This window comes from Micromesistius poutassou (assembly GCF_964030765.1).
Source record: "Micromesistius poutassou genome assembly, chromosome: 5".
Lineage (NCBI taxonomy): Eukaryota > Metazoa > Chordata > Actinopteri > Gadiformes > Gadidae > Micromesistius > Micromesistius poutassou.
The window spans coordinates 9,433,626-9,459,194 of NC_140275.1; the positions used below are offsets into that span (position 1 = coordinate 9,433,626).

A 25,569-nucleotide genomic window follows, 5' to 3' on the forward strand; every position below is an offset into this window, starting at 1 on the left:
CTGCTCAGGATATAAACGTGACGTCAAATAGGTCTGTGATGAAAAAGTAGTTTTGTTTTTTGTGCGTTTCTTTTATTTTCCTATTTTTTATATATATTGGTATAAAACATTCCCACAGTGATTTATTTTTTATGTGATCCTTAAGCAAGGAAAAAGTAGACTACAACGAATAAAAATAACAATATAGTTATACTGAGGTAATACCATGGTTAGGGGACTGTACCAACGGATGCCTGTTAATTGACTGGTTGATTAATTAGGGAGAAAGTGAGAGACACATTCACATATTAATCATTTAGCTGGAAATGTATTTAATTCAGTTCATCATTAATACAACTACAGCAAAAAAAAAAAGTTGAATAGAAAAATCTTCAAACCCCATATCAATAATTAAGTCAATTTGGAGTCTAATTGGGATACACATATATAGGACTAATAAAGGTATGCATATGCCTACAAAATAAATAAAAAGCCCCTCGCTTGTAATAGTTAGGTAATAACATTTAAAAACGATAAGCATGGGACGCTGTGAAATCTCCAATCACCATTTATTTGAGATACTTATAGATCTTTGGAGCCAGCCTCTTGGATTATTTAATACTTCACATGTAAAAAAAAAAAAACGTAAAAACAAAGTCTCCATTCGAAAAGATATAAAACGCTGTCCACAGCTGTAACCCTTCCCAGAGCGTCCCACGAGCCGCTCAAGAGGAGAAGGGCTTGATGAGGCCCAGATCCATGCCCTTCACCAGGCACATGCGCGCCACGTCGATGGACGGCTGCCTCTTGGGGTTGTCCTCCGCCTTGCCGATCACCGAGAGGATCTCCAGGATCTCGCACTCCAGCAGCTTCTTGGCCAGCTCGCCGTCGTCCGAGTTCAGCATGTTGAAGACGATCACCAGCCCGCGGTGCTGCACCTGGGGGTTGTCGTGCAGGCACAACCGCTGCAGGATCTCCAGCCACTGGGTGCTCTGTTGGGAGGGACAACCAGCGGACAAGTCACGCGGGGTGTTCTCGTGGTGTTTTGAGGTACAGGTCATCATAACATCGTTAGTCGTTAGTGTTCGCAGGCCACCTGTAGGTAGACCTCCTAGATCGAGATGTGTAGCCTCCTAGCCTCTCCTCCATGACCTCATTTCACCTGCAAGTCGCTCTGAATACGAGCGTCGAAATGGTAAATAGTAGAAGCTGTATACATACCACCAGTGTCAACTTGGTGCAAAGCTTCTTCTTGGCTGCGGTCAGCATGGCCAGGGCTCCGGCCGCGGCTATCTGGAGGAACTCGTCGTCTTCCCCACAGAGGAGAACCAACAGCTTCAGCTTGTCATTGCCGTCCTGCAAGTAGCGTTCTTGGACCTGAACACAGAGAAAATGTTCTCGATATTCCGGCTGTTTGACAACCCCTTCTGGGGGAGATTGCTGCAGCAGCCCTTGTCTTTGCTTGTTTGTGTTGATCTGTGATGTTAGATCTTCATGCCGGATACCTTCATTCTCTCTCTTGTCCGTCAACCCCTCATCAACCGACTTGTGCACTTTAGACTTTAGAGCGTTTTAGTGATTCCATGCAAATCCTACTGCGCACTTCTCTACATCTTGGTACCTTGAGCTCCTCTGCATCCTCTGCACAGATAATTGCTCATGCTGCGTTATTGTATTTGCTCAAATGTTTTATCCAATGTGTACCCTGATAGCTGTCAGCGTCACCTGTCCGTCACTCGGGATGAAAAGCGTCTACTAAACGACCAGATGTAACTCTAAATGTAAATGTTTTACCTCTTTACATGAGACCAAGTTGCACATGCATTCGGTGGCAGCCCGTCGGATCTGCTCGTGGTCTTCAAACATGTAGTTCTCAATCTCCGGCAGGGCTTTCTCCTTCACAATTTTCACCCTGTGAAGAACATGAATGCATGAACCATCTGCTATCGTGTTTAAGTCCAGCATAAGTCCATAAAGTCTTAGACTTCTGTTGCAGGGTTCGATAGTGCAGAGATTTAAGCTGTGTTACCTCAGTTTTTCACTGAAACCGGCTAGGTTTGTGAGGCCTTTTAGAGCTTCATAGTTCTCCATTCCATCTCTGTCTGTGGTCAGAAGGGTGACCAAGGGCCGCACCACCTCATACACCTGTCACCGGGGGAAGAAGAAGAGGACATTGGAGAAGTGGGGAAGAACTACAGAGAAATACGCTTTATTCTATTGAAGGAAAGGTTTGAGCTCTTCCTATGAAGATGATCCAACCTAAAAATAAACCAGTTGTGCATTTCTTACCCTTTCACCGGGGAAGGCGATCTCAGGGTTGGAGACGGAGGCGATCTTGGCAAGGGCGTGGCAGGCCTTCACCTTTCCGGGGTTTGTCCCTTCTAGGGCCAGGGGGATCAGCGCCTTGGGGAAAAGAGCAAAGAGTAGGAGGATCGATCTGTTTGGTTCTTTCTGGGTTCTCTGATGAAACTTTGTGAAAGTAGCAGTGCATAAGCAATGAGTTGTTGTTTTTTCTCCATTATCAGTCAAATACAGAGCCTATGAGTTTTTACAAAACTAATCGGTTATAGAGGAAAGAGTGTGGAAAATGCATAGGCCGGCGCCACAGTCTGAGCAGCGGGACGTGTTCAGCATAATCGCAGTCTAATTACGGGTTCAAGAGCCCAGCTCTGTGACTCACTTTCCCTCCACCGTGGGCTACGATGGTACCGCGGTCTTTTACATCCTGTGACAATGCCAAGAAGACCCTGGGGAACACAACAGAAACGTTTGAACAGAAAAGGCAATTTATAACTGAGGACGCAAGATTGTGAGCGTGTGTATTTTGTTGACATGTTTTACTGCGAGAGAGAGGGAGGAAAAATGAATTCAAGAAAGTTTGTCTTAAATACAACAAAATAAAACTAATCTGAAATAAAAGGAACACATTGATTCACATCAATGGTCAAGTCAAAGCCATGAGAAATTGCATCAAATGATGTCGGTTTGCCTACCGAGACAGCAGCTCTTTGGTCTGGTCTGTGAGGATGGAGCTGTCTGCTTTGACCATGACCGTGAGAGCTGAGGTGACGCCTGCCTTCAGCATCCTCTTTATCCTCTTCTCAATAAAGTCTTTTTTATCCTGCAGACAGGAAATGGAACAAATTGCCTGTTTAACATCGGTGTCGGGCAATGCAATTCTCTCTCTTTTGTTTATATAGTTTATAACTTGGTTATAAACCAACAATTGCTTTTAACAAATGATTAAATTGCGCAAAATATTGATATTCACAGGACATCTCTACTCTTACTGCAGGCATTATTAATTAGCATTCATTTGTGTGCATATCTGAGGCAAAAGGTGCAGTGAGTATCTTTTGCCTGAAGTCCTAAGGAAAGATAACAGCTTACCTTGGGATGCTGCTCGGGAACGTGCTGTTTGGAGAACTTTGCCAGCTGAACCAGCTCAGGGAGAATGTCCTTCTTCTCATAGCTGTTGGTGCAATTGACCAGGGTGCAGGCTACTGCATACAGGATAGTCTTATCCTTAGACTATTGACCAAAAGTAAATGGCAGCACATTAGGAAATGTATGTCGGGAAAAGAATATGTAGCATATTTGACTATACATACATACTGCTTGTTTTATGTTCGTTTCATACCTTTGCCAGCTCAAACATGGCTTTCATGGCGGGTTCATCCTCAACAAAGTCATCCTTTACGTCGGCGTCATTAGTCAGATAAGCCAAACCTTCGATGGCCCACTTCCTTGTCCTGGTGTCGAGCTGGGGATTGCACAGCCACCTGAGGGCAAGAGCAGGGTACATGAACAAGCAGAACCGAAAGGATTCAGGATTCAAGTTTTTTTCAGTTGCTATTAGTGAGGTAAGATCGCAGAGTTCATGTTGTAAAGCGACTCACTTTCTGCACTGTTTGGCCAACTTCTCTGTGGAACCCTCAGCAAACTGCCTCATGCTGTAATCATCGCCGCCCGCGGAACCAAGTTTGCAGAGGCCCTATTCATTCAAAAAAAGAAGAAATAATAACTATGTATTTCATTCCCCAATGCGTTTTGGAGATGGGGCTGCTTAGGGGAGGGACGCTCACCACCAGCGCGCGGATCTTAATCTTCTCGTTCTTGGTCTTCTTGTACATCTCCTTGAGGAGCGAGACGCCGTTGGTGATGATGAAGGAGGCGCGGCTGCTCTTGGACGCGGCGTGGATCAACGCCTCCACGGCCACCAGCTGGTCCACCTCGCGCTCCGACGCGCACAGGGCCACCATCATCTCCATCACTCCCTGACGGCCCACCATGGCGTTGCCGACCTCGAACGGGCCCTGGAGCAGGCCGGAGATGACGTTGATTGCGTGGATGTTTCTGTCCATGTCCTTGGGGTCAAACTTGGACCTGTGACGTGGCAAAGAGAAAATGATATAAAAGGTTTGGTCACCGCTAAATAAAGGAATATCAGGTAGCTTGTTTAGAAATGCACTGGGGGGGGGGGGGGGGTTCAAAAAATGAGAAACAGGGCAGGGGAGTGGGAGTGGGAGTGGGGGGGGGCAACTCACTTGATGTATTCGTCACAGACATCTCTGAAGTTGTCTCTCTCGGGGTCACACTTGAGGTCGTCGTACATCTTGGTGAGGAGCACGCTGGCGATCAGCTGGCTGTTGTCCGTCATTGGCAGCTGGTCTGGCAGGTCGGGGATCTGTCCGCACACTTTCAGGATCTTCTTCAGACCTGGGAAGCGAACGACGTATTCACCGTATTCAAACAGCTGACTCGGAACCATGTCAAGTATCTCAGTCGAGTAAATATTGAAGAGGTGAGTGTGAGTGCAGTGTGTCCCACACGGGCTTCTCCGGGCTCACCGTGGTCAATCAAGAAGAGCGTTTTGGTGTGGTCGTGCTGTTTTTTGTCTTTGCGGGGCACGTTCTTGGTCAGCAGGTTGAGTGCCTGGTCTCTGCCATGACCAGACACCTTCTTGCTCGCAACCATCTCCAACAGGGACATCAGAATGGTCTTCAGGTCCTTGTTCGAGTCTGTAAAAGGTCAGATACCTTGTTAGGATGTTTCACTCGGTTGGAATGACAAAACATTGGTTTATTTATCCGTCAAAGTGACACCAGTCCATGCTTGGGTCTTACCCAAAACCATGGCCTCTTCTTTTCCATATATCCTCTTGTCTCCACAGGTGAGAGAGTCATTGATGCACTGGAAGAGGTTGCACGTGGCCAAGGCAAGCTCTTCGTTGTCAATTGCCATGACGCTGCACAGCTTGTCAATGCTGATCATCTGGATGATGGCCATGGCCTGTGTGGGGAAACGATGTTTAAATGGATGAAGATCATTTGGTGATGCATTGATTTAATTGAGTTTTATGTTTACAGCGTAAAACCCTGCGTCGGTGCACTGCTCACCCTAGCTTTGTGCCCTGTGCACATTCCTGAAAGGGTGCGGACCGAAGCCAGTATCATTGCTGGCTTGCCTGAGTCCATCATATTCATTAGTAGGGGCACTCCATTGTTCTGGAAGATTCTTTCTGCTCCTGCATCTTCCCTAGCCAACACAATCAGGTTGTTTGCAGCCTAGAAGGGATGCAGTATTTTTTTTTTTTGTTATGGATAGAATATTATTATGCTTATTAACAACACACTTTTGTCAGAATTAGTTTTGCTTCAAACTTAGAAACAGTTCACCTTTTCAATCTTATCTTTCTCCATCTCCTCAGCCATTAATATGTCAAACATATTTTGCACCCTTGAGTCTGTAGAGAATGTGGTTTTCAGCTATGGAGCAAAAGAGACCTTGATTATTACAATTCTCACAAAGGGAAATGACATCATATGTAGAAGAAAGTACAAAAACGTTCTAAGACAAGAACTGTTTATGCCCATAATGCAAACGCCATGCAGGGCTGTTGTGTGTCGCCGTTAGTTCTTAATTGATTCACCGACCTTAGCCTGAATCTCTGCTCCCAGCCTGCGGAGAGTCTCAAGGAAGGTCTTGTTTTTGGGCTCTATGGTGGCACATCTCTGGACGTCTTTGAATGCCATGTCCAGCTTGCCCAGCTTCTCCAGGGCTTGGCAGCGCCGAAATAGAGCTTTGATATCTGCTGCGTCAACATCAATAGCTAGAGAGAAAACAAATGGAGTCGGCATATTTGAATATCTTTAACATGTTGGTTTTATATATTTTTTGTTTTAGATGATGCTTTTGCGATGTACCTCTAGATGCGTCAGATGCTGCAGTGGCGTAGTTTTCCTGTGAACAAAATATTTATTTATGAAGAATGAAGAGGGGTACCTCATTTAGTTGTCTTTGTTAGAATGTATTGGGGTTGATCTTTGGATGCCATATTATTTTTTTGCAGTTATTTACCTTTTTTAAGTAACAGGCTGATCTGTTCCTGTAAATGATAGCCAACACTTTTTTGTCCTTGGAAAGCTTGATGGCTTGTGTGTAGCTCTCAATGGCTTTGTCAATCTCTCCTGCCTGGAAATATGCGTTTCCTTCATCCTTGAGCTGGTTTGGTTCACCCATCTAACAAACAAGAATAAATTCACAAATATGACCATTAAAAAACATTTACCATTAAAATTGTATTGACAGCCCCACAATGCTAATCAACAGCTGTTGTAGGAATTCTGGTGTTTCACCTTTTTTTTTTTTTCCAAACCTTTAACTTGTTTTAGCTCATTTTAAATATTTTTCAGGATATAGAAAAGTAGGAAAAGCGTTAACTGAACAATATCATAGTTTGAATTTGTAAATATAATGTTTTTGGGGTTCTCTAATATATTCCAATGATTATGGAGGAAAAAAAAATTGGAAAACTGATAGGAAATAGGAAAACTTATCCCTTACCTTCCTCAGTGTTTAGCTTTCTGGTGCGACTCCTTCAGCAAATGGCCCTGCACATGTTATCACTAACTTTAAATGGCCACCCCTCATGCCTTATTTGGGCATCATCCAAGGAGCAAACCCCTTGCCACAGACACTACTCTAACAGACTCTACTCAGTCACTTCAACCTGTCCCCCAGTGTGTATCCATCTAAAACAACGCCACACTATACAGTTAAATCACTCAATCACAGCCAACATAAAAGGTAAGGTTTATTTGTTAACAAACCTTGAGTTGTGTGTAGTCTCCTCTGTGTCTCTTCACTTTTAATATTGCTCTGGAGTGTGAGGTCTGGAGCGTCTGCCCCTGAAGGTTGCAACTAACTTTTTGGTTCTTTGTAACCCCCCCCATCACCTCCGATTCTATTTATACCGGGTGACACTGAGGTGGGACAGGACCACGGTCTCTTATCTATGAAAAGGAACGGGGGTCCTTTCGGTTCCCTTACAGTTCTTTGACTGCGAGACATCCATGTTGAACTCATGATTGGTTTTAGTATTAAATTCTGTACTTACAATACTTTTAAAATATGCATAATAACATGCATAATATGTAATAACACACAAAAAAATATATATATATTTATTATTTTGGGGAGGTAACCCCTTAACACTTGGTTTGGTCCTGATAATGTCTATTTAGGGCATTGGTATGATGACAGCTGACAGACGCAAATGCCTCTGGTGAGTTCAAGAGGTGGGGGCGGGGTTGAAGAGTTGGGGGGGGTGGGGACTGGCAGCTGCTGGGTTCGAGAACAACCTGGTAGGTTCTGGAAAGAGAAGTGAAATCCAAATAGTGTCTCCTCTCCTTGTCCTGATGGGATATGCCTCTGGACCTCTGTTAAACACCAGATGCATACCCCATGTAGAGGAACATACCAATTCCTGTAAGAGTTCATATCATTTAACCTTCAGCTTCTTGTTCTCACCCCTGACCGTGCCAGACCTGTCTCTAACCCCGCTGTTCTTGAGGAGTTGCAGTCAAACAGTTAATACGGTTTCAACTTGGACCTGTTGATCAGGAAGCATTACCCAGGTGTCACATCCCGCCTGCCGCCTGGTCGGCCCAGAGAGGGAGTAGGTGATAGGGATGTGAATAACGCAAATTTTTCATGGTCGAATAATCAGTGGGCGGTTATGAACGAATAATCGATTATTCGATGTGCGCCGACATTCACAAAGGCAGCCGTGGATCATCATCGGCAAGAAATCACTTAATATCTTAAACGCAAAAAAAACTAACTTTAACAGTGATCAGTGTTTGTGTTGTAGTAGCGCTACAGAACTAACATTAGTTCCGTCCGTTAATTCTTGTTTATTTGAATGGGAAAAAATGTTAACGGTCCAAATGTTAAAAATCGACTTTGACCCTCAGGAACGAATAATCGAATAATCGAATATTCTGACCCATCCCTAGTAGGTGATAAGCCTCTTCAAATAACGCCAACCCAATAGGAAAGACCGGGCCTGCACCTTTATGTAGGCCTACCGTATTGTATGACCTACGAGTGATGACTGTAAGGCCTCCGATGGAAGCGCCCTTGTTGTTGGTTTTGTTATTTACATTTACATTTGAGGGCACCCAACGCGACTTACAACCATTCATACACACGTTCACACACCATGCAAGACGACTGCCAGCTTGTCGGGAGCATTTAGGGTGAGGTGTCTGGCTCAGGGACTCCTCGACGCTCCGCAAGGAGGAGCCGGGAATCGAATTAGCAACTGATTTGATCCATAAGTAACATTAAGTAAGTAATATTTTTGATATTGTGCATATGTTTATAACGTGTTGGTTTGGTTTAAGTAGCTCAATCTACTTACAATTTATTCACTCTCTATTTAACTTCTAATTATTGACTGTTCTGCATGTTGTGAACATAACATGTAAAAGGAGCAGGGTGAACATAACTACTGATTACATTAAAGAATATATATATAATTGTATATATGGTTGTCATTTAAGATAACAATTGTTTTTAACCACAATTTAAAAGGGCAGGACTTATATTTGTCCATGCATTTTGCAAAGGCTAATTTAATTCCAATTATTAGGCTCTGATTTGAGAATTGAAGTTCAATAAAAACTCTTTACTTAAGTCATGTATATGTTTAGCATCATCATATCAGTATATTTATTATAGCCTATTTCTTCCCCCCACGCAGGACAAAAATGTTCTTCCGGTTGCTCTGCGTCTTACAAAATCGAAACAAAACAATCCAGTTTGTAGCATCATCACCAACCTCATGATGACACTAAACTCTCCAAAGAGATGTGTGCATGATGACACTATCATAGAACTATCTTCCTCAGAGCATCTGCCAATTTCAAGACTGATCCTCCCAGAAGCAGAGGCGGCATACATAATAGATACAACAAACTCGCAGCTTACGTAATACCATAACTAAACAACAAACCACTAAAGAGTCCATTAGTTGTTGAATGTGGAATCAGAATATATCTCATCTTATATCGTCACCCTCTTAAAGTAATGGCCCAAGTCATATTTTCAAGTTGTTCAGAAAACAGAAAAACCTGAACCATATATAGAGTATAATATACTCTATATATGGTTCAGGTTTTTTCTGTTTTCTGAACAACAGCAGAAAACAGAAAAAACCTGAAAAAAATGAAAAAAACTGAACTGAAAACAGAAAAAAACTGAACTGAAAACAGAAAAAACCGAACCATATATAGAGTATAATATACTATGGTATGGTTCAGAAAAAAACTGAACTGAAAAAAAAAAAAAAACGGAACCATATTTTTTTTCTGTTTTCTGAACAACTTGAAAACATGACTTGGGCCATTTACTTTAAGAGGGTGACGTTATCCCTCAACGTATTCGGATTATAGCGCACACAAGTTCATCATCTTTTACTTTGAAAAACGCCCTCGCGGAAGTGAGCCCGTGGCCCGCCCGGCTCGCCGTCCGTCCGTCGGTCGGTTCTCGGTTCCCGCTGCTCGCTGCGTCTTCCTCCGCCTCTCCAAAAAAAAAGGACGAGCCGAGCGGCGAACGACCGCTCGGGTCTTAAAAAAATTCGAGAAACAAACTCGGACTCTCCCTCCTGTCCCCTTTTTTTAATTTTAATTAATTCAACAACACTTAAAGTGATGCATCATGGCGTCTTGTTTTGGGAAAATTGTCGTGGGCACTTACGTGGAGATAAAGCGCAGTGATGGTGAGTTTATCCGTGCTGTTTATTCCCCCCCCCTTTGCCCCCCCTCGGTGTGTGTGTGTGTGTGTGTGTGTGTGTGTGTGTGTGTATTCGTTCGTGTGTGTTCGTTCGTGTCTGTGTGTGTGTGTGTGTGTGTGTGTGTGTGTGTGTGTGTGTGAAAGTTGTGTGTGTGGCCCACTATCTTTGTTGCCGTGCCGGAGGAAGACGGCAACGGTTGCCGCTGACTGCAGTGCATCATGAGGAGGCTGCTAGCCGCTAGCCGCGCGTTGTTAGCACTCCACCACCACCGCTACTGGATGGTTGGGATGTCGGGGGTGCACTGACTTTAACTAACTAAACTAAACTAACTCAACTTGATTGATTCATTGAGTTCACCCCGTCCGTAGCTTCGTCGGTGATGCCTACGAAGTGTGTCGTTTTTAGATGTAAGAGGGGACACACACACACACACACACACACACACACACACACACACACACACACACACACACACACACACACACACACACACACACACAGTCGAGAGACACAAAAAGAAAAAGGGGAGCGTTGACCGGAGGAGCCATCATAATATTGACGTGTTAGCCTCTTAGCTAGCGCTGGGGGTGAGCTTAGCCGAAGCTATCAGGGCTGATGGGGTGGGGGGGGGGGGTTAGCTCGACTCGTACCCTGCGGGTCTGTCGTGCTCACCCGGGGACGACGACAGAGCCCCCGGTGGAGGCTTCACACACACCCGGTGTTAGCCACGGTGCAAACTCACGTCTCCGTGATCCGTTCATCCATTCATACTTTGGAACCCGGGGCGAACCGTGGTGCGCGGTCCAATGTATGAATGACATGGATGGTGGAGACGTGTGTGTGTGTGTGTGTGTGTGTGTGTGTGTGTGTGTGTGTGTGTGTGTGTGTGTGTGTGTGTGTGTGTGTGTGTGTGTGTGTGTGTGTGTGTGTGTGTGTGTGTGTGTGTGTGGAGTCTAGCACCGGGGAAGCCGGTGTTAGCCACTACACACACACACACACACACACACACACACACACACACACACACACACACACACACACACACACGTGTGTGTAACGCTGGGATTTTGATCCAGCAGGCTAGATCAAGGCTAGATCAGGCTAGTGTGTGTGTGTGTGGAGTCTAGCACCGGGGAAGCCGGTGTTAGCCACTACACACACACACACACACACACACACACACACACACACACTTCATGATCCATGTCATTCATACATTGGACCTGGACGAACCGTGGCCCACGGCCCTGATAGTGAGACCCCGACTCGAGTCCGAACCCGAGGTGTAATCCCTCCGTTTAGCTCTGGTTTAACTAAAGAAGCAGAGGCCAACATACACGTCTTGTTGACGATATTGAAAGAGGTCTCTAGAAGTGGTGAAAGAAAGTCTGGGGTACTTCCGCTCCTTGGGCCCGATACTTTTGTGTTTCTTGTGTCTCCTGATGGGATCATTGGGGTTTTGCTAAATCAATAGACGCACACCGAAAGTGGCCGGCATGAAATGGACCGAGGATGACGTCTGTCCGACTGTGTATAAAAGATGAGCACAGAAAAGGTTGACGTTTGAGCAACTCGCCCATACCGAAAAAGGCAACACCCTCCTGTGTTTGAGTCAACATGACCAAAGCAAATTAGCTTTGTTGTCTTGTTGCTGTCGATTGCATTCAACTGCAACCGGCTCATTATTCTTCCAGCGGACGGGTTGGCGCTCTTTTAAAGTTAATGGTTGAACGAGCTGTCAAAAGGTAAACATGAAAAGGTTCTACCCGGCGTCTAGTCTGTGGCTGGTTGCTGGTTGCTGGTGACGTGCCCTGAGTAGGGATTGCCCTAGCGCTGGGGGGTAGGATGGACTCTGGTGAAGGCAAGCCAGAGTCAATCTATTAAGCAGCACGCAACCCCATCTGTTCCAGCGCCGTCGATTCTGCCAAGACTTTTTCTCCATCTTTTTTGGCCTTTTCATCCCTTTTTATATGCATGATTCTATACATAGGCACAGGTTGTTCTTATCATATGTTCCCTTCCCTGTTTTAGTCACCGAGAGGTTTGGCAAAGTGCCTTTGTTAGTCAATTGGTACTTGGCAGTCTCTCTCTCTCTCGATCTCTCCTCTGCAGACTCTCCTCGCTTGTGTCTCGTCAGACATAGTTGGTGTCCGCCAGGTTAGCAGGAGTGCAGTATTTACTCACATCTAGGCTTGATCTAGCCTGCTGGATCAAAATCCCAGCGTTACACAAGGAAGAATCCCCACACCATGATAATGAGAAACAGACTGTTGATCCCTATAGGCAGAGTATTCTTTACCTCGCCCCCCCCACTGTGCCGTTGGGCCGTATTTACCAGTGAGACAACTTTGGGTCTCAAGGCTAGGAGCACCAAAACTCTGGTGGTAGTTGTGCTCAAGCAACAACAGGTTATACTGGCCACCCTGCCTTCTGAAAACGGTTTGTGTTATACACCCAGTGGCACTCATGGATGAGATGGCTGTCCTACGTACTGACTCATCAAGGTTGTTGTGTTGTTGTTAAGATCACAAATAAAACCAAGTATTATGTTGTTTTTCCATCTTGCAGTGGGGTTGCAAAGAATTGTGACTCCAGAGCACAATATTTGTGTGGTCCATTGTGCAGTCGTAACACTAAACGTGCCACTGAAATTTGGGTTTTAGATGACGGGGAGAAATACGATGCATGTTGGAATTATAGTATGGAGGGATTGGAGAAATTAGATTCGATTTATTGACTTTTTTTTTAATCCACATATTATTAAAATGTAAACACTTACCTTTTTTGTTACGATTAGATATAGGTTTGGACAGTAAAGTCAATGTATGTCAAATGTGCAGTATAACAGTTGGTCAAAGGAAAATAACATAATGCCACGGTATTTGGTGTTTTTATTTTTGCCGTCGTGTTGGTAATTGCCTGGCTGTCTTTTCCAAAAAGCCGCAGTCCCTCTCACACCTCACTGTGCTCCATCTTTCATTTCTTAAAAGTTGTGCTGTGGTGTGTCAGCAGCTACAGTTCTGCTGCTCGCCAGAGTAGCCCCCTAATCTACCGTTTCACCAACGCACTGTTGTCGTTTATAATCTGCATTTAATTATATCTTTTTGTAATGAATTAAAATGTATTACCCCTATTGCTAATGGTCAGAGTTGCTTATATTTGTTACTTGTATTGACTCTATTGATGTTAAGTTGAAATGTTCAACCTTATTATGTCATGTTAATAAGGCCTGTGATGTTCTCACCAAAAACAGACTGTTGCAGCCACTGGCTATCAAAGATAGACTATTTCTGTATTTTTAGACCAATTATTCTGTAGTGCAGTTGATTTCACATTAGATTAGCCCTAATCTAGTGGTTTAATATACCCCAGGCTTTCTGTGTTCACTCGGGTTGCTCTGCTCTGCTTGCGTGTTCTGCCATCGTGAACCGAGCGCTCCAAAGCAGAGAACAGTAAAAGCATAAAAGCTAATTTCCCCTCTCCTGTCCCTGAATAATGGATACAGGAACAGCACATGTCCCTAGTCTCTGTTGGGTGTTTTACAACCTGCGGTTAAGTCAGATGGACGAGAATCGATGCTTTGCCCCTGGCAGCTGGCATTATGACGGGCGAGACGAGAAGTCTCGCTATAGCTGCTGCGGAGCTGGCCTCCTGTATCGGACGTTCTCTCTGATGGGCCGTTACCAAACCTTAGGGGTGAGAGCCTGCTCCATCGAGGCCAGCCTTTTGATTGTATCGCTTTCATCAGGAACTCAAAGCTGAGTATGACAAGACTCCCTTTGGCTCTTTGACGTCATCGTTCTATATGACAATAACAACATCAAAAGCGCGTTGGTTTGGCAGAGCCACAGATCTCACCGTTGTCCAATATTGTACATTGTCATTGGCTCCGAGACAAAATCGTTAAAACAGAATGAGATGCAATGACTATGTCTATCACCTTCATTTTGTCAACAAAACAGTGTCTGCTTTATTTTTCTGCTGAGAAAACTTCAATTGGTACCCAAAAAAATCGAAATCTTTAGCATGTAAGTAACAGTTGAGCACATACATTTAATGCATATATATTATTGACTTGTCATTGATAAGCTGCCATTAGAATCTCTTCAGTGGTCCACCAGCATGTCTGTTTACCTAAACACAGTGTCTAAAAGGCGGCACCACTCTGCTCCATGAACAGGGCGGATCCACCAGGCCATGGTCACCTCCCTGAACGAGGACAACGAGAGCGTCACCGTGGAGTGGATAGAAAATGGCGACACAAAAGGGAAAGAGGTACTACACCGGCGGGCGCCATGAGCCAAGGCAACGGGGGCGGGGGGCGGCGGCGCTACGCTCTGTAACGTTGATGAATAATGTATCTGACGACATCCAAGAGCTGTGTGGAGATCACAGGCACTGGCAGTTGTACAACACCCAGGGCCGTGTTCTGCACTCGCACACTAACCAGAGTTTTTGTGTATAAAGTCTGACGGCTATGCATAAGCACAAAGCACTCCGTGGAACGGAGCGCCATGGTTTGACTGTAAATGCCGCCGTCTGCCCGGTCTCAAGCTCATCCCATCGTCCTTTTCCGTTTCCATTTCCGAATGCGGGACCACAATGCAACTCCAGGTGTTAACGCGGCGCTTCACAAGAAGATGATGTCATTCCGACTTCTGACCCCTGCTTCTGTTTGTTTGGCAGATCGACCTGGAGAGTATATTTGCGTTGAATGCAGATGTGGCTCCGGAGGAGGAGATGGCCCCCAGCCCGGATACCCCGCCACCCCCCACGCCGTCGTCTGTCAAAATCAACAAAATCGCAAAGGTGTGTCCTGGGTGTCTTATCTGAACGAGAAGAGGACAGGGGGAGTGTGTCTTTATTATCCGTACACAGGGCCTCTTTGTAAAATAGTTCAATTGAGCTCTCTGTATGAATAACTTTTCTATCCATCTATATATATATATATATATATATATATATATATATTATATATATGCCCTATGGCTTTACTGTAGAAACATTACAGCCACCCTCATTCAGCATAGTAGCATAGCATTAGCTAGCATAGTGTCCAAGTGATAAATCACATGAATCTCGATCACTATACGTATCTTTATAGAACGTCTGTAACTTTTGTATGTTAGATGGGCTCATGCGTATTTCTTGGGTTTGGTCATTTTTAATCCAATAATTGCAGATGGAGAGTTAAGTTAAGTGTGGACAGCAGCTCGCCTTTGTCCTTTTTCCGGGTACTTCAGTTGACACCACTGGAAACCTAATATGAGCATTAGTTCCCCCCACAAGGCCCCAGGCTGACCTACTAAGTGCATACGGGTTCTGGCGCTGCGTGGTTCGTCTACACCTCTGGGAGAGTGCCCGTTGCAATGATTTGTGTTGAATTATACATGTTACCTTGACGATCATATCCTGTATTAAAGGCACCATGTCGTCCGAAGTGCTGAATGAGCATCACGGTTAACAGCCCTGTTGCACAGAGGAGGTGGTGCCTCTAATCTGCTGTAATCCAGCCTGCAGGTGGCTACTGTTCTATTTGTGGTTGTACTACGTGGGACACGGGCAAGATGGAAGTCAAAAGTCATTGACGGTTGCTGGAAATCCAGCACACATTTGGCGCACTTTTAAAGAAACAAAAAAAAAAAAGTGTGTAAAACGGCCTAATGTGCTGATGATGCTGTTTATGTCATTATTATTCTATCTTTAATTACCATATACCCTTTCTTTCAGAATCGGCGGACGATCGCGCCTAGCAAGATTGAAGCTCCATCCAGGGATAACAGAGGTGGGAGGGCGTTTGAAACGTGCACACGTGGTGCCACCTCAGGGCATGACAGAGCTCTCCGGATACGACCACGTAGTTCACCATCTAAAACCTCTTCCCTCTTCTCCCGGCCGTGTGTTGCGGTCCAGTGGTGACCACCAGGGCCCGGGCAGCACAGCCTCCACAGCCAGAGCCAGCCCCGGCCCCGCCCCCCCCAGCCCAGCAGCCCGCCCAGCCTACCCAAGCTCAGACCGCACAGCAGCTGCAGAATGGTAACACACACCCACACACACACACACACACAGGCTCTCTTCGTTTTATTATCTCTGGTCCTCCACAGACCCTCAATGTTTCTCTACCTGAGCACAAGTGGTTGAATACACCAGCATATGGTTAGTTTGCAAACCAATGCTTTCATGCATTTAAAAAAAATATATGCATATGCATTTGATATAGCCCAATCAGAAATATGGCGAGTGACATTGGGCTTTTTGCACTACCTTTTAACTTTGTTCATATCTATTTTGTGTATATCTAGTGTTGTGTATTTTATTACAATATTATTTTAGGAAATGTTGCAACCAGCCTGATTTGTAATGTGTTGTTAACTGCATGTTTATCACAGAGTCCTCACCCCGCCCTCTAACCAGAAAGGAGTTTGGACAGCTTTGTATGTATCAAGTGTCTCTGATCTCGCCCTGAACGCGTTGTGGTGATTCCAACGGCGTTTCAGTCAGAACGGGGGAAAGATAACGTCAAGTTATTTTTTTGGGGGTCTGTAGTTCTTCCAAAATGTTTGCTGGATGTATTTTTTTTTTTTTTTATAGGCGGTGGTGAAGTAGCACACGCTCAATCCATCCAGCAGACAGGCTTTCTGGGAATTAGGAGGGGGGGAGAAAAAAAAAACAGGGATTCAGCTGCAGCTGTCGGGGCTGCGCGTCTGTAGCTCTTCTTAATTCTGCTGAATCACAACAGGCCTGCGGGGGCAAACAGAGGGAGACCTGTGCCGCTGCATTGATCCTTTTTTAAAACACCAGCAATTACCATCATCTTCCCCTACCCCTCCGCACAGCCCTACCCCATCATGCCAACATCACCTCTCCCCCCCCCCCCCCCCCCCCACCTTCACTCTAACATCGCTGAGCAACCCTCTCCTTTCCTGCTGCTTCGTGGCCTAGTGAAGCCGCCCTCTCCTCGTCCCGGATCAGAGCTGGTTATTAATCCCTGTGGCGGTCAGGTCCTCTGGGCCCCGAGCCAGAGATTGGGCTCCGGGCGCTGGGCTTCAGCGGGGGGGGGGGGGGGGGGGGGGCCTGGAGCAGGGGGGCAGGCCGGCAGTGGGGGGGGGGTCCTCTTCCTTAACAACCTCTCCCAGAGAATCACAAACATTGATCGGTATTTTTCTTACCACCTGCACCTTCTTTCTCTGAGTAACCCTCATGGCGTTGTGGACGCTTCCGAGCTCCAGTTCTACGGCCGGCCCGTGAACTTGAGTCTGGTTGGTCGATGGGTATTATTTCGGTGGATTGGAATCAATTCAATGGGCGCCTTTTCTTTTTTAAAAATCATTAGATTGTGACTGATGTAGAAAGTGTGTTGATTCCACAAAAGTGGGGAGAATCCAGTCCATAAGACTTGTGTGTTGGGGAGGGAGGGATATTCCGAGTGGCTGGCAGCGCTGGAGTCGTCAGTGTGTGCCAGCTCCTCACTCTCCTCTTGTTACAGCTGCAATCAAAGACCGAGGTCAAAGCCTTCCCACAGCCTCGGCTCAAACAAGCGGACTCCAGAGTTTTACAATGCCCTAACGGTTTGCCAGGGATCAATAGCAAACATAGAGGACGTGGCGACGGAGAAGATCTAAGTGACTGAAGTGATTTTTTTTTTTATTATTTGTTCAATTCCGGATGGCAGCGAGGCGGAAATCGAACTGTGTGAAGGAGGTGGAGAAGCTGCAGGAGAAGAGGGAGCGACGGCGAATCCAGCAGCAGGAGCTCAGGGAGAAGAGGGCACAGGTACGGGCGAAATCTGGGCGCAGCACACCGGATCTTTCCGCCGGGTAGCTGGCCTGTCACATTTAGTCCGTGCCCCCCCCCCTTTTTCATCGTCAACACCCCCGCCGGGCTCCTGGTCTGTTCTATTTCTGTATCAAAGGCGACATACGGCACGCCAAGTCTCCCCCACAGTTGGTTTAACTGAAGGCGATGCACCCCAAATAAGTGTTTATGACTCTAGAACGATAGCAATGTCTCCTGTATTATTCTACGTAATGCTTTACTTAAAGCTGTCACGTCATGTCACTATAAGCGCTCCAAATATATACATTTTTGTAAAGAATGTAAATTGCGACGGAGAAGATGGCAAGGTGCTGGTAGAACACAAACAGGCTGTTGTTCCATTGTTTGACGTTGCTTCCCGGAGCTGCACTCACAGATCCTCTCTTCCTCCCGTCTGCGGCTCCTCTCTTGGGTTTGCTCTCTCAGGAGGTGGATACGACCATCCCCAACTATGAGATCATGTACATGATTAGAGATTTCAGAGCCAGCCTGGACTACCGGCCGCTGACCACCGCAGATCTGGTGAGTGGAGCCCAGTGGTTTCTGTAGAGTCACCTTACTGGTGGTGACTGGGGTATTCTTTATTTAACCGTTATTTATCCAGGTGAGTCCCATTGAGACCTTTAGCCTCTTTTTCAAGGGAGCCCATAGAAACACTGTGTGTGTGTGTGAGCGTGTGTGTGTGCGTGCGGACACGCAATAAATAAATAAATAAATAATGGTTGTTGTAACTGACGGCTGTTGTTTTCATCCAACAAATAATTAATCTTTGTCTTTTTCCAGATTGAAGAGCACAAAATCTGTGTCTGTGTGAGGAAACGTCCGCTCAACAAGAAGGGTACGGTCGGACGTCACTCCTCTACTCTGACTCCAACAGGCTCTGTCGGGCTCCAACATGTGTCCGTGACTTCCTGCCGTTGACCGTGCCGTTGCCTTGCAGAGTTGACCATGAAGGACCTGGACGTGATCACCATTCCCAGCAAAGACGTGGTGATGGTGCACGAACCCAAACAGAAGGTGGACCTCACCCGCTTCCTGGAGAACCAGACGTTCCGCTTCGACTACACCTTCGACGACAGCACCACCAACGAGATGGTCTACAGGTCGGTTCCAGCTCGACGCCCGCCACATTTCCGAATGTGTTCCAAACTCTTTAACGGCTTAACGAGCGATGTAGGGATTTGGTCTTTTGCCGTGGCTGTGTCAGCAGGTGTACACACATTCCTCATGTTCCTCTAGTGCAGTCGGTTGAATCTACAGTCGGATGAAGGGGTGACTCATGCTCTGACACGCCTTCTAGGTTCACGGCCCGGCCGCTGGTGGAGACCATCTTCGAGAGGGGCATGGCCACTTGCTTTGCCTATGGACAGACAGGAAGTGGGAAAACACACGTGAGTCGCTCGTCTCTGCATCAATGTACCGTGCTACTAAAGATAACGATGCATAACGAGTCCATGTCATCCCGTTGATTTATCAGCTACAAAATGTTAAGTTGCGTATGTTATCGATCCCGGCAGAATATGGATTGTTGGGGATCATTGTGTTCATGTTGTGTTTTTTATATTTTAGACTATGGGAGGAGATTTCTCTGGAAAGAACCAGGATTGTGCAAAGGGAGTTTATGCATTAGCTGGTACGTGATTCAAATGATTCATTTCAAATCGATTTGATCTTTTTCGGTTTTTGTGAGTACAATCCAAATCTAACTTCTGAATCCGTCTTGTTTGTTTGACTTGCAGCACGGGACGTCTTTGTCATGTTGAAGAAACCCAACTACAAAAAGCTAGATCTACAAGTGTACGCCACCTTCTTTGAGATCTACAGCGGCAAGGTACCATCGAAAACCATCTGCACCCAAACCATCGCGGGACCTTTTCACTCTGGAAAGGACGTGAATCGAGAAGGACGGTTGAGTGACCCAACGACGGACTAAGCAGTGGCAAACCATCTTTTGTGTTGCAGGTGTTTGACCTGCTGAACCATAAAACTAAGCTGCGGGTGCTGGAGGACGGCAAACAGCAGGTCCAGGTGGTCGGCCTCCAGGAGAAAGACGTCAAATGCACGGAAGACGTCCTCAAACTGATAGAGATCGGCAACAGCTGCAGGTACGTCGGCCGTCCTCCGTCCTCCTCCTCTTTCGCTCTATCACCCGGGGCAACCCCATACCCCCCGACCCACTAACCTCTCCTCCTCTCCTCCTCCGTCGTCACGCCTCCAGGACGTCGGGGCAGACGTCGGCCAACGCCCACTCGTCGCGCAGCCACGCCGTCTTCCAGATCATCCTGCGGCGGAAGGGCAAGATGCACGGCAAGTTCTCCCTCATCGACCTGGCGGGGAACGAGCGCGGCGCCGACACGTCCAGCGCCGACCGCCAGACCCGCCTGGAGGGCGCCGAGATCAACAAGAGCCTGCTGGCGCTCAAGGTACGCATGGGGGGGGGGGGGGGGGTGAATACTCAATTCTGATTGGTCGATGAGGGCCTTCAGCGGTTGGTTATTTCTACATATGGAGCGTTGTGACGGACGCAGCGTTTTTCAAGCCTAGAATCTTATCTTCCTAGAATCGAAGGGACTGTTTTTTGTAAGTAAGTAGCCGCTGTAGAGCCGTCCATTATACAAAGAGATCAATTATTATTTTGGGATATTGTCCCTCACATCTTTTAGTTGTAGTGACGCACATCTCCCGTCAGGGTTTGTTTGACTTGTTTGTCGTTTGTCGTACCCTGGTGGAAGTTAATACCCTGGATGGTACGATGCTGATCTCTCCCTCTCTCTCTCTCTCTCTCTCTCGTGTCCGTCCACCAGGAGTGTATCAGGGCTCTGGGACGGAACAAGCCCCACACGCCGTTCAGAGCCAGTAAGCTCACGCAGGTCCTCCGGGACTCCTTCATCGGGGAGAACTCGCGCACGTGCATGGTCAGTCTGATCGTCCACCTGCTGCTCATTTACACACACGTTATTTTTTTTTCTTCATTCGAGTCCTTTCACTTTGAGAGACTCGGTTTCAACGCGACGGGTCCTGAATGCTCATCTTTTCCGTCTCCTTTTCTGCGCAGATTGCGACCATCTCTCCCGGTATGACGTCATGTGAGAATACGCTAAACACGCTACGCTACGCCAACAGGTATGAAACTGGAATAGTAGTGATTCAAAAGGGACCGGGTGGTTCCGACTGTGTGTGTGTGTGTGTGTGTATTTCATGTTATACACCATCTACTCAAAGATGGTGGCCCCAAACGGTGCCACCACGATGGTGGCCAAACGGTCTGTGCAAAAATGAAGTTTCCTCTGTCAGTAGTTGATTTCTGACTGTCGTATCCCTTCTCTTTCTCCCCTGCTCTCTTTTTCCTGTCGTGTGCGTGTGTGTGTGTGTGTGTGTGTGCGTGCGTGCGTGCGTGCTGCCTCGGTGCAGAGTCAAGGAGTTTGGGATTAGCCCCTCAGACATCCCCTTCTCCCAGCAGGGCGGCCAGGGCGGCCGTCCTGACCACTCGCCCACCAATACCTTTGACTATGACGACTTTGTCGCTACCTCCCCTAGCAGGTTAAGCATTCCCCCCCCTATTATCCACAATAAGACGCACGGCATGCATCCCCCCCCTCCATCCCCCATTGCTCTGGGTCCTGGTTGCCACAGGACCCCCTCTCCTTCATCTGCTTCTGTGTTGGGTTCCCTCTTCTCTTCCATTCCACCTGCTGCACATCCACTCCTCACCCTGTGGTGACCTGCGTTCTGCCTCATCCTCGGCGTTCCACTGGTGACTTTGGCCGGTTGTCGCTCCTCGTCGTGGTAGTCCCAGTCTGGCGGTGGGAGGGGCTTCTCTACAGCCGTTTCTCAATACCAAGTTCGCGGACTTGGAAGTACGTACTTGGCAAGTCCGGACTTCAAGTACAGACTTCCGAGAATGCGAGTACGCACTCTGCAATTGGAACAGCAGCGGACTCGATGATGCATTCTGGGATATTTAACGGTCCCAAGTCCACACGAGTCACCGCCGATGCATCCTCGGTAGAACGGCCTCATCGAGAACGCATCGAGAACACTTCCGGGTTTTACGACAGTACTCGCGTACTTGGAATTGGAACAGTGCTTGGGCTACCACTGATGACGTTTATCGAGAACGCAAGTACACGAGAACACACGAGAACGGCTTACGTGTCCCCATCAGCAATGAGGCAGCAGTGCAAACAGGAACAGCCATGACATTGAACTGAAGGCGTGGTTATGGCTCCACGTCGACGCAACGCAAAGGGGGGGGGTTACGGACCCCTTACGTCCACCGCGAGGGCCGGACGCGCGCCGCCCAAAAATTGTAACCTTTGCGTCGAGGCGACGCAGCAGCAGCGAGGGGCTGTGACTGGTCCGCTCACTAAAAACCCAGACGCGGAACAAAAAACAGGTTCAGGTCATTGCGTTGCGTCGACGTGGTGGTGGAACCATAACTGAGCCTTCAGGTTCCCCGCTGCTCTGAGAGGAAGGTCACTGCGTTCAGCTGAGCAACCGTCTAGGTGACGTCACTAATCCGCATAAGCGAGGTGCGCCGCTTGGTAGCGGCGGTGCTAATGCGGGTCTCGCTGCACGGCGGAGTAGCAGGGTGCAGAATGAGCCTTTTGTTGGAGGGACGCCCAGTGGATAAGCTCTCTCATACCAGGGCACAGGGGGGGCCACTAGTACCAGATCAGCCCAGTCGGGCCTCATTAAAGGTGACATATTACACGACCAGGTGGGAGTGTGATTAGCCGTGACAAGCCGTTTCGATAATCGGCCTCTTCTGACATCAACAACACAAGTTTGTGTGTTGTCACCTCGACGTGTGCTGGGATAGATCCGTCCACCGGCCTACCCCCGTGGACCGTAGCAGACGTCGCTCATCTGTCCGTCACACATCGAGGTGGACACGCCCACCTGTGACGTCAGAAGGGGCAGATTTTTCAAACCGGCGTGTAACGGCTGATCACACTTACACCCGGTGCTATGACATGTCCCCTTTAAGTAAAAAGAAACGCAAACCAGTGAGGTGTCAGTCTTAAGCACTCACGCAGGAATCCCAGGCGGGCGGCGGAGGTGACGTCTCCCTCGATCACCGCCGACCTCGAAACCCAATCCCTCTAAAGGGAGTGAAACGCACAGTTCACGTTTTGTAACATGGCCCCTTGCATCTGTGCGGCCTCATTGCTATCATCAAGACATCCATTGCATTTGTGATGTGTTTTTATTCATATTTCTTATTTAATTTGGTCACAACACTCATTCCAACCCCCTCCCCTCCCCGAACTTGGTGCCAGCCTTGTTCATGAGAGCTGTGTTGTGTTCAACGTCTGTCCTCGGGTCGTTTTTGATCGGCAGGGTGAAGGAGCTCACCGTGGACCAAAACCAGGTGATGGAGGGGGTCCGACCCAACATCCACGTGGTCAACCAGATGGACCTGCTGGACGAGGACTGGATGAGCAGCTCGCCCCAGAGGGACGACCTCAAGCTGCTCTGTGAGCAGAACGTGAGTACCCTGGTGTCTCTGAATGAGAGTGTCTGATGGGGGGGGGGGGGCATCAGCCCAGGAGGTAGAGCGGGTCGGCTGGTAACCGCAAGGCTGCCGGTTCGATCCCCGGCTCCTCCTAGCGGAGTGTCGCGGTGTCCCTGAGCGAGACGCCCTCATCCTGACTGTGTAAAGCTGTGCTGTAAAGCGCTTTGGATAACAGCGCTACATAAATGAGGACCGTTTACCTTTGAACGGAGCCTGTCACATGAGGAAGAGCGTTGATGAAAGCCTTGAAATGTGGGCTCGTCTCTCGTCCGTTATTAGCTTACTTACTAATTTAACAGGCAGCGGTTGAAACCAGTAGTTGTCTGGGAAAATGGACTCTTCATTGAAACTACGTCCACGGTGAAGATTCAAAGACTTGAATCCGGTTGAAAAGAAAGCCTGCATAACGCACGATTCCATTAGTGTTATGTCATATTGGTTTAGAGGTGTAATCACTTTGAGCCAAATATCTAATCGGTCACGGTGAACAACTGTTCCCATAGTTGCAGCAAAACGCAACTGTTTGACTCACAGCTAAGCCTCTAGCCGGGAGGCCTGTGGAAACACTACTACTACGGGGGCTCGGTTCGCGTGATCGGCGGTACAGCTAATCTCGCTGCTGCAAAACGTTGTTGGTGCTTTCTGGCTGTGCTGCTGCTGCACAGCCAGAGTGGAGATGATCGAGTGGAGTGGAGATGATGGAGGTTTGCCGTGTGTGTGTCGTCCCAGGAGGAGGAGGTGTCCCCTCAGCTGTACACCTTCCACGAGGCCGTGTCTCAGATGGGGGAGATGGAGGAGCAGGTCCTCGAAGACCACCGGGCTGTTTTCCAGGTACAGCCAGAGAACTTGCGCGTCGCCACACAAATTAAACGTACAGACGCTTGGTCAATTCACGTCCCTACGTTTAACCGCTTCGTCCAACGTGTGTGTGTGTGTGTGTGTGTGTGTGTGTGTGTGTGTGTGTGTGTGTGTGTGTGTGTGTGTGTGTGTGTGTGTGTGTGTGTGTGTGTGTGTGTGTGTGTGTGTGTGTGTGTGTGTGTGTGTGTGTGTGTCAGGAGTCCATCCGGTGGCTGGAGGATGAGAAGGTGCTGCTGGAGATGACGGAGGAGGTGGACTACGACGTGGACACCTACGCCACGCAGCTGGAGCAGATCCTAGACCAGAAGATAGACATCCTCACCGAACTCCGAGGTAACAACGGACGGTGCCAAAGACCATCGCACAGTTATCACACTGTTCTTGCCCAAAAAGCGACTCAACGACATAAGATTAAACCAATCTCTCTCTCTTTCAGACAAAGTGAAGTCATTCCGCTCAGCACTCCAGGACGAAGAGCAAGCCAGCAAGCAGATAAATCCCAAAAGGCCACGCGCTTTGTAGACAACGGTGAGATCTACGGGGCTGCGCAGAACATGTTTGGCCACGGCCGCAGGACATGGGACTTGTCTGTGGTGTGCCACCATGCTCATGAAAACAACCCTTTCTCTCATTCTCGTAAGAAAAGGGCCACCCACTCCCTCCGTTCTTAAGATACACGATGGAACTTTTCTTTTCTTAATTATTTTACAGTTTTTTTTTTTTTATCTTGCATGGAGGCTTGGTTTAGACTATGCCACGTCCCTGTTTTATTTCCTTCATACATATTTGTACCTCCTTTTTGAAACCTGTTTCAAGAGTTAAAGTTAGGTCTCCTTTTTAAGTTTACAGCACATTTTTTTGAAGGGTTTTCCTTTTAACTCTGACCGCCGTGTGTTGACATGTGCACTCTTGGTGAAACTACTCAACGCTTCCATCCATCACCAACCGATTGGCACTGTAGAGTAAAGCCACCTAGGGCATGGGGCTAGAAGCTCTCCTTAACCCCCCTTCATGTTATGAACCCGTTTGGACGTAGCCTTGAATCAAGTGTTGCTGCTCCTTCGTACCTCTTATTGTCTTAAACGTTGACCGTAGAATTCCTACCTGTAGTTTGCTTCTGCTTCGTGTGCCATGACGCATTCGTGGCCTCCCTCTCGTTGAGACGCTACTGTACAAAGGTTTTCATCCCCTCATTTAACACTTTGTTATAATAGTGATAGAAGAAAAACGGCTACAATGTATAGTGATGACCACTGACCTACTGTGGAAGATGTTGCTCTGGATGAAGAAATAAAAAAAAAGACCCATTTCATTTGGC

The 25,569-nt window shown here is 47.4% G+C and overlaps 2 protein-coding genes across 4 annotated transcripts; one reads left to right on the forward strand and one right to left on the reverse strand.

Annotated features, from left to right (window-relative positions):
- Positions 1-287: 287 nt before the first annotated feature.
- LOC311343607 (protein unc-45 homolog B-like) lies at positions 288-7,206 on the reverse strand. The gene is made up of 20 exons (XM_084468516.1): positions 7,092-7,206; positions 6,340-6,501; positions 6,186-6,222; positions 5,916-6,091; positions 5,658-5,747; positions 5,379-5,546; positions 5,106-5,271; positions 4,830-5,000; positions 4,527-4,698; positions 4,065-4,365; positions 3,879-3,973; positions 3,620-3,761; positions 3,370-3,510; positions 2,973-3,100; positions 2,660-2,726; positions 2,269-2,382; positions 2,009-2,124; positions 1,774-1,891; positions 1,201-1,356; positions 288-971 (listed from the first exon to the last, which is right to left on the reverse strand). Exons 2-20 carry the CDS (start codon positions 6,499-6,501, stop codon positions 705-707), a joined length of 2,787 nt encoding a protein of 928 aa, XP_084324642.1. The 5' UTR covers positions 7,092-7,206; the 3' UTR covers positions 288-704.
- Positions 7,207-9,825: 2,619 nt separating this feature from the next.
- On the forward strand, positions 9,826-25,555 carry LOC311343457 (kinesin-like protein KIF2A). 3 transcript variants are annotated; one of them, XM_084468318.1, is made up of 22 exons: positions 9,826-10,045; positions 14,241-14,335; positions 14,747-14,869; positions 15,791-15,845; positions 15,974-16,096; positions 16,450-16,494; positions 17,733-17,833; positions 18,302-18,397; positions 18,659-18,713; positions 18,816-18,978; positions 19,176-19,266; positions 19,445-19,508; positions 19,615-19,706; positions 19,838-19,980; positions 20,094-20,298; positions 20,680-20,790; positions 20,931-20,998; positions 21,287-21,415; positions 23,219-23,366; positions 24,123-24,224; positions 24,449-24,584; positions 24,688-25,555. In XM_084468318.1, the coding sequence occupies exons 1-22, from the start codon at positions 9,985-9,987 to the stop codon at positions 24,771-24,773; spliced, it is 2,292 nt and encodes a 763-aa protein (XP_084324444.1). In that variant the 5' UTR covers positions 9,826-9,984; the 3' UTR covers positions 24,774-25,555. The 3 variants fall into 3 exon arrangements, with proteins under 3 accessions (XP_084324444.1, XP_084324446.1, XP_084324445.1); XM_084468320.1 differs by lacking the exon at positions 21,287-21,415; XM_084468319.1 differs by lacking the exon at positions 16,450-16,494.
- The last annotated feature ends 14 nt before the right edge of the window (positions 25,556-25,569 follow it).

Coding starts and splice junctions, on each gene's coding strand:
- LOC311343607 (XM_084468516.1), bottom strand. CDS start 6,501: ATGGGTGAACCAAACCAGCTCAAGGATGAAGGAAACGCATATTTCCAG. Junction 6,092..6,185: donor AGCATCTGACGCATCTAGAG/GTACATCGCAAA, acceptor TTTTCTCTCTAG/CTATTGATGTTGACGCAGCA. Junction 972..1,200: donor GCACCAAGTTGACACTGGTG/GTATGTATACAG, acceptor CCCTCCCAACAG/AGCACCCAGTGGCTGGAGAT.
- LOC311343457 (XM_084468318.1), top strand. CDS start 9,985: ATGGCGTCTTGTTTTGGGAAAATTGTCGTGGGCACTTACGTGGAGATA. Junction 17,834..18,301: donor TCAGGGAGAAGAGGGCACAG/GTACGGGCGAAA, acceptor TTGCTCTCTCAG/GAGGTGGATACGACCATCCC. Junction 20,299..20,679: donor AGAGCCTGCTGGCGCTCAAG/GTACGCATGGGG, acceptor TCCGTCCACCAG/GAGTGTATCAGGGCTCTGGG.